This window comes from Ochotona princeps, chromosome 17 (genome assembly GCF_030435755.1).
Source record: "Ochotona princeps isolate mOchPri1 chromosome 17, mOchPri1.hap1, whole genome shotgun sequence".
Lineage (NCBI taxonomy): Eukaryota > Metazoa > Chordata > Mammalia > Lagomorpha > Ochotonidae > Ochotona > Ochotona princeps.
In genome coordinates, this window is record NC_080848.1 from 37,135,594 (window position 1) to 37,151,889 (window position 16,296).

General features: G+C 42.0%; 1 protein-coding gene across 2 annotated transcripts; it reads right to left on the reverse strand.

Moving 5' to 3' along the window:
- Nucleotides 1–250: 250 nt before the first annotated feature.
- On the reverse strand, nt 251–15,981 carry TMIGD1 (transmembrane and immunoglobulin domain containing 1). Of its 2 annotated transcripts, none has more exons than XM_058676473.1 (7): nt 15,919–15,981; nt 12,422–12,524; nt 9,681–9,959; nt 6,176–6,454; nt 2,323–2,426; nt 1,399–1,439; nt 251–809 (listed from the first exon to the last, which is right to left on the reverse strand). In XM_058676473.1, the coding sequence occupies exons 2-7, from the start codon at nt 12,501–12,503 to the stop codon at nt 806–808; spliced, it is 789 nt and encodes a 262-aa protein (XP_058532456.1). In that variant the 5' UTR covers nt 12,504–12,524; nt 15,919–15,981; the 3' UTR covers nt 251–805. The 2 variants fall into 2 exon arrangements, with proteins under 2 accessions (XP_058532456.1, XP_004593997.1); XM_004593940.3 differs by having other exon boundaries at nt 12,422–12,527; nt 15,919–15,977.
- Between the last annotated feature and the right edge of the window lie 315 nt (nt 15,982–16,296).

The window sequence follows — 16,296 nt, forward strand, 5'->3', positions numbered from 1 at the left end:
AGGGAGGCAGAAAGAAGGGAGAGAAGGAGCTGCACTTTAGTGCTGACATCCTTGAGAAGAGAAAGCTGATTCATAATTAACACAGAAAGAGCTATGCAAGTGGCTGTGCAAACAGAGGCAAAGGCTGTTCCTGATGAAGGAGTCCCTGACCAACTCACCTCCCCTGCTCCCTGCACGTTCACCACACGCGGAGCTCACAAATCTGCAAAAATGCCAGCCACGACGAGAGGAGAAAAATAAGGACATATGCGGAGCTTTTCATAACATCAAATTTATTCCAAAGAAGCATCTTATATCCTGTGTTTCTATCCTTCCTTCTTTTTTTAGACTTAGAACATTTCTTTTATGAAATGACAGTGGAAATAGAGGATAATTGATGTGTGTTTTCTTTTCTTGGCAGCTTTAAAATTGATCACTAAAGATTGTGCCCCTCCTTCCCTTACTGGAGAGAACTGCACTGATTAGTAAAACCCAAATGCCTGAATTTTCTGCTGAGAGAAATCCATACTAAATAGTAAATGGCTACCAACCTATTTGGCATATATCTCAACTCATTAATAGATACTTCAAGAAAGAGAGGTAACAAAACCTTTTCATTCTGAGCAGCTCTCTGCATAAAAACGTTCCTTGAGTATGCCAAGTTAGTCATAACAACTACTGCTGAGTGATTAGTGGAACACTTCTTGGTAATCTCTGACAATGACAGGAGTGAATTTAATAATAGCAATAAATACAGATGGGACTGCACAGATTGAGGAGGTCCTGGTGCAACAGTCTTCCTGTATTAGTTGACATGTCAACCTTCTCATCTGAAATGAACCAAGAAATTAATTATAACGATGATCCTAGCAATAAGGAAAAATTTCAGAACAAGCTCCAGACAGGACGCCTTTGTTCCTGCTGCTACTAAGCACTGTGGTTAGCAGGCTCCAATGTCTGCTTGGAGGCTCCAGCAAGGTGCACCTCCCATGTGCTTGAGCCCACAGATTAAAGGAAGCTCCAGAGATAAGGCGGGGTTTCAAATGAGGAATGTGGCTCTTGACCTTGTTGTGGAGCAGTGTGCTGTGTGGCCTCCCCCAGGGCACGCTCTCTCAGTCATTTGCATTTTTTTAAAAATCTTCAGTCATTTGCAATTGTGTGGCAATGCAGTTGCACAAACACAGGCCAAACTTGCTTAGAGAGTGGGCAAAGGACCAAAGGTGTTCTCAGCTCTGGGCAACCTTCCAACCTGTCTTCCTCTAAAGTGGAGACAAATTTTCCTCTGCCTTGTGTTTTCCTCTGAACTCCTTCACCTGCTAGTACCTCCCATCTCTGGAGGAACTAGGCTGGAACCGGCCCTAGAATGTTCACCGTTGCTCCCCGTTGTTTAGAGGGATAACCCCAGCCTAGAGTACTCACAGAGCTGTTGCCTTATGAGAATCTTTCTCCTTTAGGCAGAGCTGAAAACAAACAAAACAAGGGCAATGAATTTGCTTGACTCTCTGAGGCCTGTAGATGAAATTCTGAGTGTACCAAGGTAGCTCAGGACAGGCGCTACGCGAGTGGAACCACCTGGGCAACTGGCTTAGATCTCATTTCTTTGATCACATTCATAGTTTTCAATAGATTTTAGAGAAAATGTGACTCTTAATCAGGATATTTCTAGTAGTCACACACAAATATAACACTTTGTACAGAAAACGAAAGTGGAATAAATTTCTTCTTGTGAGATTGTATTGCCCCGAAGAACACTGGTTAATATGTCTTCAGGAAAATGCCCCTTGCTGAATGATGGCCTCAGCCTAGGACCTACTGACCTTTCCTTAGATGCTTCCTGCCACTGTTGCCCTCCCTTTGCCCTGGATGAACTGGCACATCAAATGCATGACATTAACCTAAGCTAACCAACAAGGATAGCCACTCAGCAATTCTAACTCCAGCCCATTGCATCTGGGGCATGTGGCTGCATCAGCAGGTGAGCATGTAGATCTCTGATGTCCTTCCTCTTATCTATTTATTGTTCCACCAGCACCATAGCAATAGCAGAGGGAAATTTAGAAGGAATTTAAAATCAACCTCTAATCCCCTAATATTACAACCACAGCTATTTTCAAACAGGTCTTACCAACCATAGGTACTTGTCTTTGTAAAACCATCCTCATAATATATATGCACAACTTTTATTCCTTTGAATAATTTCATTTTAGTTCCCACCATAGAGATCAGGCTCAACTTTACCTGAGAATTACTCCTAAACAAATAATTTCTATAGCAGTCATCTTCTTCCAGTTAGAGTTTTAACCTGTTAGCTTTTAACCTAAATAGCTTAGAATACCCCGATACCTTCAGCATCTTCTGTCTTCTGGCAAACAACCCAAAGCACACGGTCAGAAAGACCACAACACAGGCCGCAATGATGGCTTCTATTGGTGTTTTCAGTGTCTGATCTGTTGGAAATGACACAGAGAATAAGGACTAATATTTCTATGCTATAATTTAGGTGTTTCTAGTGTGTATACAGTTTCAGAGAGAGAGAACATTACACTCTACATATATTTGTGTGACCTTCTTTAGTTAGATCCTCCCAACAATCCTGAAAAGTAGATATTATTGTCTCATTTTACAGGGAGCTCTGAGAGCTTAGGTCACTTCTCTAAAATTACAGAACCAGTCATTGGCAGAGGCAGAGTTTTAATCTATTCTTTTGTGGAAGATGAAGTTATTACCACTGCCCAAACAAGTCATGGGACCATTTCAGCATATGTGCTGTCAAAATGAGCATGGGACCATTTTGTGCTTTCTTCATCCAGAATTTTCATGGCCCTTAAAGCAGAAGTAGGTTGGAATCAGTGTTTTGTTTTGTTTTATTTATCTTGTGAAAAGCCTGGGACCCAGCACAATGGCTCAATGGCTAAATCCTTGCCTTGAATGTACTGGGATCCTATATGAGTACCAGTTTGTGCCCCAGCTACTTCACTTTCCATCCATCTCCCTGCTTATTGTCTGATAAAGCAGTAGAGGATGGCTGAAAGCCTTGGGACCCTTCACCCAGGTGGGAGACCTGGAAGAAGCTCTTGGCTCCTGGCTTCGGATCTGCTCAGCTCTGGCCGAAGGGCCATCTGAGGAGTGAACCAGCAGATAGATCTTTCTGTCTCTCATTATCTCTGCAAATCTGCCTTTCCAATATAAATAAGTAACTCTCTAAAGAAAAGTCTAAAAGGTATTAAGAGCCCAAGCAAAGAAAGACAAGGAACAAGATTTTGAGAGCAGCAATAGAAAGGGAGCTGAGCTTTTGAGACCAGAAGGAACGAGATATACATGGGCCTCAGGAACAGGGGGAGCCCTTGTACCTGTCTTGTCATAGTGCCTTGAGCAGGTGAGAAGACATTAAAGAAGGTGACTGCATGACAGGCAGTCTAGTAGAGGAGCCTGGACCCAAACCAGCATGGGATTCAAGGTACATGCCTGTTAGTAGCTTAACATGCTGTGTCATGACACTTATCCCACACCAAGGGATTCATAATGCCTTAGTCTGAACCCCTGGGATCTGATGTCACTGAAGGAAGGGAGTGGTTCCAGTCCTGGCTTGGATACTCTTTAAGAATTTAAAGGCTGTAAGGAGTGTAGAGAGAAATCTGCATATTGAAGTTCAGACAATAAATGTTTACTGAGTGACCAATGGGTGTTAGGCACTGTGTCCAAAATTAGGAATGACACAGCCAGCTCCTCTGCCTTCAAGGGGTTGATGTTCTAGTGTCTGAGACAGATATGAAACCTACAAAATCCAAACAGTGAGACAAATCCTTACGGGAGACCAGGCCATACCAGGAACAAATGACTAAGAGGAACCTATTATGATCTCATTTTAAAACTCAAGCCCTGCTATGCCTTAACTATAAAATAGAATTTATGAGCCCAGCGCAGTAGCCTATTGGTTAAAATCCTTGCCTTGGAACACTGGCATCCCATATGGACGTTGTTTTGTATCCCGATTGCTCCACTTCCCATCCAGCTCCCTGCTTGTGGCCTGGGAAAGCAGTTGAGGATGATGGCCCAAAGCCTTGGGACCCTGCACCCGCAGGGGTGACCCATAAGAAGCTCCTGGCTCCTGGCTTCAGATCGGCTCAAATGGAATATTTCTACTGACCTGGAAAAAAAAATATGAAGCTATGTGTGACAGCTCTTATTCTATCAATAGGAGAAATAAGCTGTCTGAGCCACTGGTTCATTTGGAGCCCAAATTTGTTTTGAAAGTTACTGACAACTACATTGCTCCCTCAGTCCTGCCTAGTGCTCTTATTTTTAAACAGATCTGGTACATAGCCCACACTGCCACTACTCCCTTATTTATCTCAGTAAAATAATTCTAATGAGTTGGCTAGATTGTGTGCTCAGGCAGAGGCCCGTGACATCACTCCCAGCTTTTTAGGGCCTGATTTGGAGACTATGGTGCTGAGTGGTGAGATTAGGGAAAGCTTGGCATGTGGCCCGAGTACTGGCAGCAGAGTGCTGATGTCACGAAGGCAGCCAACAGTCCGGGAAGTAACAAAGCAAGAAGAAATGAGAAAGAAAAACAAGTTGGTTTGGATGAGCTCCACCCAAAACAAGTTTCTGCCCACCCAACAGGAAATTTGTTGATTGCCACACAAACCGTCTGCTTTCTGTGTGACATAGTGCAATTACAATTCCTCCTTAAAAGAAAGAGGGATGACATTACTCCCCAGTCTCCAAATGGACTCTTCCAGCTAATTGCGATGCCAGGGCCTGGAGGGGCCACTCTGCCACACTTTTCTGGTCCTGGGGCAAGTGAAAAGCCACAGGTGGCACTAAGGTGTCCCTTCCATCGCTCCCAGGCACTTAGGCTATCTACAGGTTCCGGTTTTAAGGCAAATAGCTCCTGGACAAGTTGTCACCTGCTCTGCAGGACAAATTACAGAACAAGCCAGAAATCACAACAACAGACAGTCAATCAGCAGTAGTTCTTCCTCCCCCTCAAGACGCTCTCTTGGTGTCCCAGACCCCTCCACAGGGGAGAAAACAGGATAGCCCATGGTTACATCATCCAGCACTTCTGGCAGGGGTTCAGTTGGCTTCCCAGGGACTGGCAAGCATGGCAATGAGTGGGTACAGAAGGCAATGACAAAGTGAGTACTGTTCTAACAAGACACAGGAGCCTCAGCTCATTTGGCTGCTCCTCGGGGACTGGCCCAAGACCAGGAAATGTGTACATGAGTGGTTTCTGTATCTGCTCCCCCAGGTGTCTTGCCTTTCTCTTTGTGTATGAACAGGAAATGTGAGAAGGGAAAAACATTCAGAGTCGCATTTGTTTTCTGTCTTTGCAGAGGTGGTAAGTTCGGAGTGAGGAAACATGAAACCAAGGAAAAGATCTTGTTTTGCTCATTTTCTTCAACTCCCTCCTCTGATTATGCGATAGGTTAGACTTTCAGAATTAAGAGCAGCTTTCATGATCCATTTTTGCATTAACTCTGCATTTTTATTTCCTAACATCTGACTGCTGCTTGCCATGAAGCTGTGAACACTGAAATTCTGTTCTTTTCCACCTTGTTGCCCAAGAGAATTCATGCATACACTCCTCCCCCTCAAAGCCATCAGAGCAGTTTTCTACACTGGTAGAAAAGAATCTTGGCTCAAAAAGCAGGGCTCTGGGGCTGTAGCAATGTATGCAACAGGTTAGGCTCTCACTTGGCAATGTTGGTACCCCATATCTGAAGACTGGCTGGGGTCCCAGCCCCCTCTGCTTCTGATCTGCCTTCCTGCAGCTGTGCCAAGGAAAGCAGTTGAAGACAGCCCAAGTCCTTGAGCCCCTACACCCATGTGGGAGACCCAGATGGAGTTTCTGGCTCCTGGCTTTAGTTCAGTCTGGACCAGTCCTGGCTGTTGAAGTCATTTAGGCAGTGAACCAGCAGATGGAAGCTCTCTCTGTTCCTCTCTGTTAACTCTGCTTTTCAAAAACAGTTTTGTAAGCCTTAAAAAAAAAAGGAGAGTGTCCTATGTGGACTAGGTTTATTTCTCAAAAAAGATAGAATTATAGTGGAAATATATTTGAATGGAGATAATTCTTCAAGGAAATGCTCAGCTACCCATCATAATAGTCATTATCATTGATTGTCACTGAAAATAGATGGAGCCTCTATCCTAAGGTTTGCATTGTGCTAATTATGAGAGAGAGAATTACCTTTAATGACCAGGTGGAACTCTTTGGTCTCTGTTCTGAGAGGTGAGTTGGCAACACAGTGGTAGGTTCCATTGTCAGATTTCTTGACTTTGCTGATGGATAACTGCAGAGATTCACTCGTCTGCTTGATTTGGTGACGGTCTTTCTCTAAAATAATGAGGCTGTCATCCTTGTACCACATCATTTGGGCCTGGGGGTTGGATTTCACATTACAAACCAAGTTCACATCACTGTTCTCTTCAACTGTTTGGAATTCATTTCCACTTAGGAGAGGAGGAACTGCAAGAGTCAAAGATTCCGGCTTAGCTAGAAGACAAGCAGTAGTCCACTGACAGTATTTGAGAGCTTCCTTCAGGCTATTTCACTCAGGAGTGTCATTTCACAAATTTGTGGTTGCATTCAGTCTTACATTCATTTAAAAGACTGTATTGAGTGCCTCCTATGTGCCAGGCTATGGGTTAAGAGCTAGGCATGTGCAATTTTCAGTGTGGTGTTGAATATAAACCAGGAAGCAAACATGATTGAAAATGTAATAGACACAATAATGAATGCATACCAAGGAGACAATGGGTAATATTTCCCAAGGCTATGAGCCTTGGGTCTGTGTTTTCTGAGAGTTAATAAAACTAAATAGAAGAGTGAAAAGTCAGGAAGACAGGCACTGCAGCCAGTCCTCTTTCCCTCTACAACATTTAATGGTGACTTAGAGACTGATAACTAACTGCAAGTGCTTAATATCTTAACCCCCCAAGATGGGATAATATCTTACTTCATGAGGGGTGGTGAAGATCAACCCAAATAATTCTGGTAAAGCATTTATAAAGATAATAGCTACTATTATTCTCGTGGTAGTGGTTTTGAAGGCTGCTCACACCCTCTCTTTGAGCATTTTATATAACCATATTTTCCCTGGCCACGTATTTACTGAAGCACACCATTTCTCCAGCGACATAATGTCCTTGCAGAGAGTATTCCAATTGTAGCAAATTGCACCTTTGAAGATGAGTCCTTGCACTGCTTCACACAAGGAGCTTCTTATTCCCCCCATGTTATAAATAGTTGTGAACCCAGAGATGGTCAAACACGATATTTCTCACCAAGTAAGCATAACCCTCAGCCTCCACCAAGGCTTCCAAACATGTGATGGGGAGAAATCACTGAGCTGACTTTCGTCTTCTCAACATCCGTTGTGTTTTCTAGCAAAGGTGCAGGAGGGCAATAAGATGGTTGCCAAGTTAGGGCAGGCAGAAATAGAAGTGGAGGGGGCAGGAAGGAAGAGCTGGTGTAATCTGCACACTGAATATTTAGACCCTGAGTAGGCTGTGCTATTAATAACTTTACCCAAAGAATGACATTTGTTGTTGCTCTTTGGAATGAGCTTGCATTCTGCAACCACATCCAACAAGGAAGGATGCTCTGTGGTGTGCAGATGCGTAGGAAGCTGCTCGAAGACAATACAATCGTCAAACACAACAGTTTCACTTGTGGACAGATTCTAGTCATTGTTTGTGTAACTATTTAAATTAATGCTTAATTGAATCCAGTGGCCCTGAATATTCCCTTTAAAAAAAAATTCAGAAACACTCAAATGAAGTTCTTTGACTCCAGCTTGGTCTTTTCCTGGCTTCCTATGACTTTGGTGCAAATCCTTCTAGGTCTTTTTGTTTTTAAGCTTTCTATATACAGCCTGTTCATTCTCCATTAGAAATACAAAGTATTGTTTTCGGAGTAAAGGGAGGGTTTAAATAAAAGACTTCATGCCTTCAATAATCTGCATATTTTTAAAAGATCTTATTATTTATTTTTATTGCGAAGTCAGATATACAGAGAGGAAGAGAGACAGAGAGGAAGATCTTCCATCTGTTGATTGACAAGCAGCCACAATGGCTGGAGCTTCGCCCATCTGAAGCCAGGAGTTGGGAGCTCTTCCAGGTCTCCCACGCGGGTGCAGGGTCCCAAGGCTTTGAGCTGTCCTCAACTGCTTTCCCAGGCCACAAGCAGGGAGCTGGATGGAAAGCAGGGCTGACAGGATTAGAACTGGCATCCATATGGGATCCCGGCGTGTTCAATGCAAGGCCTAGCCACTGGCCACAGCACTGGGCCTAATAATCTGCTTATTTTTTAGATATATCCACAATGAACTCTAAATATCTACTCATTATCTAGAATGCTATCAAATATGACTCTGATCATATTAGCTTTCTGGGCATTATGTTGTTTTATCTTAAAAACAGTAAGCACTGCTAAAATAAGCATCCTTACAGGTACATACACTGGGCATGTGTTTTTCCAAGACTGACATCTAAATGGAAAAAGTGATGGGTCCCGGGATGGGCACACTTTAGGCTTGGATAGGTTTTACAAAACAGATGACCTCAGTCTATAAACTTTAGCAAGAGTAAACACAAGAACCAGTTTTTCCATATCCTATCCCAAGCAACAAAACCATTAAGATTCTATTTAGCTTATTCTTGCTCTGCTACTTACAAGTTAAAGTTGTCAGTGGGAACTTGCTAAAACACAGATTATAAAGTTGTTGAAAATAACAAAGTTCCTTTACTTGGGAACATGCAGATGATTCACTCTAGAAACTCATACCTTTGATTTGGGGCAGCTCTGATTATTGCAGACATCTGGGGAGAGAACCAGCAGACAGTAGAGCCCTCTCTCTCTCTCTCTCTCTCTCTCTCTCACTCAAATAAATGGCTAAACAAATAAAAATTGAGCAAATATTTAAGAACTCTTTAAAATTAAGGAGTAAAACATATATTGGAGAAATACTTAGAATACTAAATGACAGCTACTTCCTCAACTTGTAAACTCTTTACACAAATGACCCCCCCAAAATAAAAAGGCAAATAACCCAATAGAAAATTTGATAAAAGGACCCAGTATGATGGTCCAATTGGTTAATCCTTGCCTGACAAGCACCAGGATCCCATATGGGCACTGGTTCGTGTTCTTGCTGCTCCACTTCCTGCCTGTGACCTGGGAAAGCAATAGAGGATGGCCTGAGTTCTTGGGACCCTGCACCCACATGTGAGATCCAGAAACAGCTCCTGGCTCCTGGCCTCAAATTGCCTCACACCAGCTGTTGTGACCACTTAAGGAGTGAACCAGCAAATGGAAGACCTTTCTGTTTCCTTCTCTCTGTAAATCTGTCTTTCCAATAAGAACAAATAAATCTTTTTTTCTTAAAGAAAATTTGATAAAGAACATGAGCAAGTATTTTACAAGAATGGAAACAAATAGCCAATTCATTCAGGAAAAAGTGAACACCTTCCTTCTTAATCTTTAAAACAAAAATCAAATTTCAAATGAGGCTGGCTGCATCTCAGAATCTGAGGATATCCTGTGTTCACAGTGTGGGGACACTGAGCACTTTCGTGCTTTGTTGTGGGAGCATAACTTGAGCAGTTTGTCGATATGAGAGCTAGATTCAATGATCACTGAACATAGTGCAGATAGCACAGGGTGACCAGAGTCTTTTTTCCCTCTTACTCACAAGTTACATTCAGCACCACTGAGATGGATGTGGTTTGATTGCTTTGCAGTCTGCAGGTAAAGCTGACTCCGTTGTCGTTTTCAGTGATGGAAGAGACACATACAGAGCTAGAGTTGATTTTGTTTTCAGATGGCAAATTCACTCTCCCTGTATCTCGGTACCAGAGAAGTTCTTCGTCCTTAACATGATTTTGGACAGCACATTCCAAAGACTCTTGGGCACCAGGCTGAGTGTCCAGGGTGTAGTCTTCAGTGTTGCCATTCACAGTTAATACAGAACCTGGGAGTATGGAGAGAAACTATTGAGCAACACAGAGGGAATAACCTAGATGTCCATCAACAAGGTTTTGGTTAAATGAATTATGTTACATAAATAAATCAGAATATATATGTAACAATTAAAAGTTATATTTATCTATATGATTTTATAAGGGAAAGACTCCATAATTATTAACTTTTAACAGGTTAAAATAAAGGTTACTAAAATTTGTTGTACATTAGAATCCCTTGGGTATCTTTCAGAAACAAATGATGCCTGGCTGTCATCCATCATGCTCATTGACTTGTTGACTTGAGTGAAACTTGGCCATTGCCTTTTTTTTTTTTTAAGCCTCTAGGTTGAACTCAGCGCAATGGCTTAGTGGCTAAATCCTAGCCTTGCGTGCCCAGGATCCCATATGCAAGCCAGCTCATTTCCCAGCTGCTCCACTCCCCATCCAGCTCCCTGATTCCAGCTTGGGAAAGCAGTGGAGGATGGCCCAAAGTCTTGGGACTCTGCACCTGCATGGGAGACCCAGAAGAAGCTCCTGGTTTCAAATCAGCTCAGCTCTGGCCACTGCAGCCACCGGGGATGGAGGATCTTTCTCTCTATATTTCATTCTCTTTGCAAATCTACCTTTCTGATAAAAACAAATAAATATTTTAAAAACTCTTTAGATTGTTCAAATATATATGCTAAAGGAAAGGCTTAAGCCAAAATATACTGAATAATATTTCTAAAAATAAACTGGTGTGCATTTGACCACACTGCTAGTTCGGATGTCTGCTGCCCGTATTGGGGTACCTAAGTTTGAGTACTGGATCTATTTCCAATTAGATTCCTGCTAATGCTCACCTGTGTACAGCACGTGATGGCTAAAATGGTTGAGTCCTTGCCACCCACGAAAGAAAAATCTGAATTAAGATACTTGCTATTGGATTCATCCTGGTCAAGGCCTGGCTGCTGTGTGCAATTTTTAGGTGGGGGGGGGGGAATTGAATCAGAAAATAGGTGTTCTCTCTCTGCCTCTTAAATAGATAAGTAATAATGTCAAAGTAGAGGAAAAGGTGAAAAATATTTGCCAAACATGATGTGTTTTTCTTAAGAGGTTGAAAGTAGGAATGTCAGGGAATGAGCATGGAGAAATTAACAGGACCATAGCAATATGGAAAAATATTTAAAATATAACATTAAGTGAAAAGGCAAAAAATAAACTATATCTCTATTAATTTAATCTAGATCAGACCTGAATAACAGTAACAAAATTAAATAATAATAATAATTATCCAATGGGCAAAAATCTGAAAACATTTTTCTTGTTAAATGATAGTTTTAGACAAACTGTATTGCATTCTGATGTTCTGTCAGTGAAGCAAAATAAAGAAAGGTTTAACTCATTGTAGCTTATAAAGAAAACAAGATTTTGTGGCACAGTTAAGATATATAGCAGGATTTTTTTTCTACTTCTGACTTTTGGAAATCTTGTTTGTTATAATATTCTGGAATTTTAGTTTTTCTTTCTCTAATTCAAATAATGAACAATGCAAAAGAACTTTAGCTGCCAAAAATCTGCCTCCCACATAGCATTTGTAAATGCTTGTATGTTCTGTAATGTACTGCTTTTTTATAAGTATAAACTACCAGAAAAGATAACAGAATTGCCTAGCATTAAAAAAAACAAAGTCTGGAAGGTTGCACTGAGATGTTGATAGCTGTCTATGACTGAGAGCATTTTGCAGGGGGTTGTTGCTCTTTTATTTTTAAATATTTATTTATTTTATCCAAGAGGCAGATTTATATATAGAGATCCTCCATTCACTTGTTTACTCTTCAAATGGCCACAGTGGCTGGAGTTGAGCTGATCCAAAGCCAGGAGGTGTTTCTGGGTTGCAGGGAGCCAAGCAGTTGGCCATCTTTTGCTTTCCCAGGCCAGAGGCAGGGAGCTGGGTTGGAAGTGGAAAAGCTGGAACTCAAACCAGTGTCCATACAAGATGCTGGCATTGCAGGCAGAGGATTATCTTGATAAGCCGCTCCCTGGCCCCAAGAAAGGGGTTACTCTCTTCCTTGGAATCTTTTAGACGGCCTAACTGCACAATGACCATGCATTACTTTTCAGTCTGGGACTCGAGGGAGGTGGGGGGAACCACTCCTCGGCAGGAGTGGGAGCAAAGCTGGAAAGACTTTCATGCAGGTGCGCTGTTCCAATAGGCAGAGATCATCTGGGGGTAAGATTCATAGTAGAATGTACTAAAACATGGGAAATGTCTGCCTGTGGCTCTGGAAAAACCAGATTTGACCCTACTTTGTGCAATCAGAACCATAAAACCAGTATTTTCTCATCAAATAGTTCATTTGGTTTTCTGATTTCCATCTGCTGAATCACGCCAACCATGTGGAACTTAAGGATGTACCCAGGGCCCGCTGATTATATTTTATAATTTGAAATTTATCTAAAAAAGAAACCAAAAAGGATATTCACTTACTCATTGTCTCACGTGGCAAAAATAAAATCACTAAGAGGAGAAATCTGCACACTTGCAGTAGACCGTTGCTCTTCCAAGTCATCTCGAATGAATTTAAATTGATCTACCGGGGGGAAAAGCATATAATTGCTTCTGCACTTTGTTCTATGATGATCTTGCGAACATTCCTCCTGTCTATTATGCATTTAAAATAAAGTCCCACATGAATCATTGCAGCTGTAACCGTACTGCTTCTAGTTTTTAATTAAACAACCCTGATCTGACGGTGTTCAAAGTACCTTTAGCCTTAAGGAATGTTTTGAAGTCAACAAAAAGGAAACCACAAGAAAACAGGCTATGACGCATAGGGCAGCTGTTAAGGCAGCCCCAGAAAAGGTAAAAGCAGTTTTCCTTAGAGAAACTGATAAAATGTCATTTTAGACAAAAAGAGAAATGGAATTTTCTTCACGGGTCTTACTGAACAAAAGTAATCCTTGTTTGGAATGTCTCTTGGGTCCTTTTTGTACAGTTGTTCTCTAATAGCAGAGTTTTTGAGACTATTCCAAATCCCACAGATTCAAATAATGCATACTTAAAACTAAGACTCAATTTAAAACCAGCCTCTAGTTTTAACAGCTAATCTCTGCTTTTCCCCAACCCTTTTATTTCCTTCCACCTTTTAACAGTCTTCCCAGTTGACCCAGGATGGACTAAAACCAGTAAATGAGAAAGGCTCTTGTCTTCAGTCAGGCTTTTGTTTTTGTCCTCTCTCTCCTTAAGATACCCTCTATTTTCAACTGTGGCAAGCATATATTCAGGATTGCTTTTCAAAAGTATTATTATAAATATGGTAGAAACACATACAGTATGTTTTCTAGGCAGCGGCACTGTGCTGCACACGTTCCCACTATTTCTGTCACAGTTAACCTCCATAACTTCTCTCTGAGGTGGCTTATGGAGGTTTTAAGTGATGATGTCATTCATCAAAGATCCCACAGGCAGTCAATGCCAGGGCTAGGATTTGAATCCAAGATTCCTAAGACTTGCTCTTAACCGCACTACAGACTGGATTCATGTTTTTAGTCTTTTTTTTTTAAAGATTTATTTATTTTTATTGGAAAGGCAGATATACAGAGAGGAGGAGAGACAAAAAGGAAGATCTTCTGCCCGATGACTCACTCCCCAAGTTGCCGCAATGGCCGGTGCTGCGCCGATCCGAAGCAGGAGCCAGGAACTTCTTCCAGGTCTCCCACATGGGTGCAGGGTCCCAATGCTCTGGGCCGTCCTTGACTGCTCTCCCAGGCCACAGGCAGGGAGATGGATGGGAAGTGGAGCAGCCAGGATTAGAACCGGCGCCCATATAGGATCCCGGCGTGTCCAAGGCGAGGACTTAACCACTACACTATCGCACCGGGCCCCATGTTTTTAGAGAGGAGCTTTCTCTGGTCCTTGCCTGCTTCCAACTTTGGGTCCCCACCCCTCTCTCGTAATAACCATCAGGAGTGCTCCAGAAACCCCTCAAAACAAACAAACAAAACTAGAATAGATAGACAGAGAACAACAAGGAAAGCTTAGAACCAGACAGGAAACGGCCAGCGGGGATGCACTTATAACTCACTGGGTGGAACACAAAGATTAGTTACTCCTAACGGGGGAATGGAAGATTTTTCTGCACACCCCTCCTAAACATGCTCACCTAAACTGTTGACATATATCCTGTTAGAATTATAGAGTTAGACCACCCGAAAAACAGCCAGGTTCAGCAAAATCATGCTTCAATGCTATAAACTGCTAAAGACTAAAATTAAAATAGGCATGAGACAGCTGAATAGCAATCTAAGTCATTTTAAGGTGTATAGAATACGGTTGAATGTAAACCAAAATTGAAATGTCTATGAAGAAGTCACAGGTTGTGGTTGAGAACCTGCATTTTCCTATTAACATATTGGTTAATCAATACTATGTCAATTAATGCCATAATGTTGTAAATGGTTGGAAATATTATGTTGGTACTTTTAATTGATTGGAATGATACTCTGCCGGCTCTACCTTCAGACCAGAGATGGTCTCACCAAGAAACCATTGAACTTACCAGGACAATAAGATGCTAAACTTTATGCTTGGTAAATACCTCCAATGAAAGAATGTCAACTGAATATGAACTATGGAAATGCAACAGGGTGGAGCACTCCACCGTGGGGGGAGGGTTTTGGGAGGGGCGGGGGAATCCCAGTGCATAAAAAATGTAACACATAATGCAATGTAATTAGTTTAAAAAAAAAAAGGAAATGCAATAAAAATATATGTTAAAAAAAAACCTGTTGGGACAGACATTTGGTTCAGTAATGAGGAAAGCTGTGAACCATGGTATAATAGTCTAAGCTTTTGCTGGTGACACTGGCATCCCATATGGTCACCAGTTCAAGTCCTGGCTGCTCTACTTCCAATCCAGCTCCCTCCTTATGGCCTGGGAAAGCAGCAGAGGATGACTCAAGCCCTTGGGCCCCTGAACCTTCATGGGAGACCTGGAAGAAATTTTTAGCTCCTGGCTTCAGCTCAGTTCTGGTCATTCGGTGAGTGCACCAGCAGATGGAAGGTCTGTCTCTCCTCTCTGTAACTCTGCCTTTAAAATAAAAATAAAGTACGTTTTTTAAAAAATACACCTGCAGCCTGTGTCAGAGTGCCTGGGTTTAACGCTCAGCTCTGGCTTCTAGGTCCAGATTTCTGGGAAGCAACTTGCTGGGTCCCTGCCACAGCAAGGGAAATGTAGATTGATTTCCCAGCTTTCAGCCTTAGCCATGCTTCACTATCCACTGTTGCACTGGGGGGCATGGACCAGAGGTTATAGGCTCTCTCCCTCACCATCCTGCTCTCTTTCCTTCTCTCTTTTTCTCTACTTCCACCTCTCCCTCTCAATCTCTCTGCCTGTGAAATCAGAATAATAATAAATAAATTTTTTAAAGCCCCTATAATCCCTTCAGTCCCTGGACACCTCTGTTGATCTTAGCAACCTGGATTTTTGTCCACTTAACACAAATGCTAACCATGAAGAGTTGGAACATGCTTATGCCTTCTTTGGGCCTCTCTTTCTCTCCTGTTTCGAGGCTGTCCTTGAGACACAGCAAGTTTTCATTCCTGTCTAACTCAGCCTTTCATATTAGTAATTCTGCATCACTTTTTAAAAATAAGATGTAATTAGTATAAATACTGATTCTTTCATGATTTTAAAATTCTTGCCCAAAAGATTTTTATAGCTCACATTGTTACCAGGGATGGTTTCAGAATTCATCAGCAGCAGAGTCTTTTTAAGCACTTCCCCCCTCCCCGCTCGCCGTAGATGCTCAATAGAAGCAGGGTGGGTCTCTTGGCAGAATTCACACTGCCTTATTAAAGGGAAGAACTGAGTTCTTTCCTTCCACTCCAACAAGGCAGAAATTTTCCCAAAAGAAATATCCCTTGCTTGGCCTGTTTGTGGTTTTCATGACTCTCTATTGCTGTAGGAGACAGTTTACACGTACCTGCAGAGCTCTGAAGAGCTGAGTTCCTTGGCCCACTGTTCGTCGGTCTGGAAGTCCTGAAGCTTTCCCTGGTACTTTCCTTTATAACGCTCAAATTTGAGCACTTTATGACCATAAGATCATGTCAATGAAGTAAATTGGGTTCAAAGTCTGTTTCTCTTTATGGATTCCTAGAGAAGACATCACTGAGAAAGACATCCTCCTCCAATCGAAGGGGTTGCTGGGTGGGGTCGGAGGTTACTAACAAGGATGTATTGTTCCCAGGAAATGTGACTGTGTGCCAAGTTTGTAGCATATCTCATTGAACATCACCATTCTCAAGTTAGATGACTGGGCTCTGATAAACTGATAGCCTCCAGATTATGCGGATTATGATCA

Coding starts and splice junctions, on each gene's coding strand:
- TMIGD1 (XM_058676473.1), bottom strand. CDS start 12,503: ATGACTTGGAAGAGCAACGGTCTACTGCAAGTGTGCAGATTTCTCCTC. Junction 9,960..12,421: donor TTTGCCACGTGAGACAATGA/GTAAGTGAATAT, acceptor CCATACTCCCAG/GTTCTGTATTAACTGTGAAT. Junction 2,427..6,175: donor GTTCCACCTGGTCATTAAAG/GTAATTCTCTCT, acceptor CATTTCCAACAG/ATCAGACACTGAAAACACCA.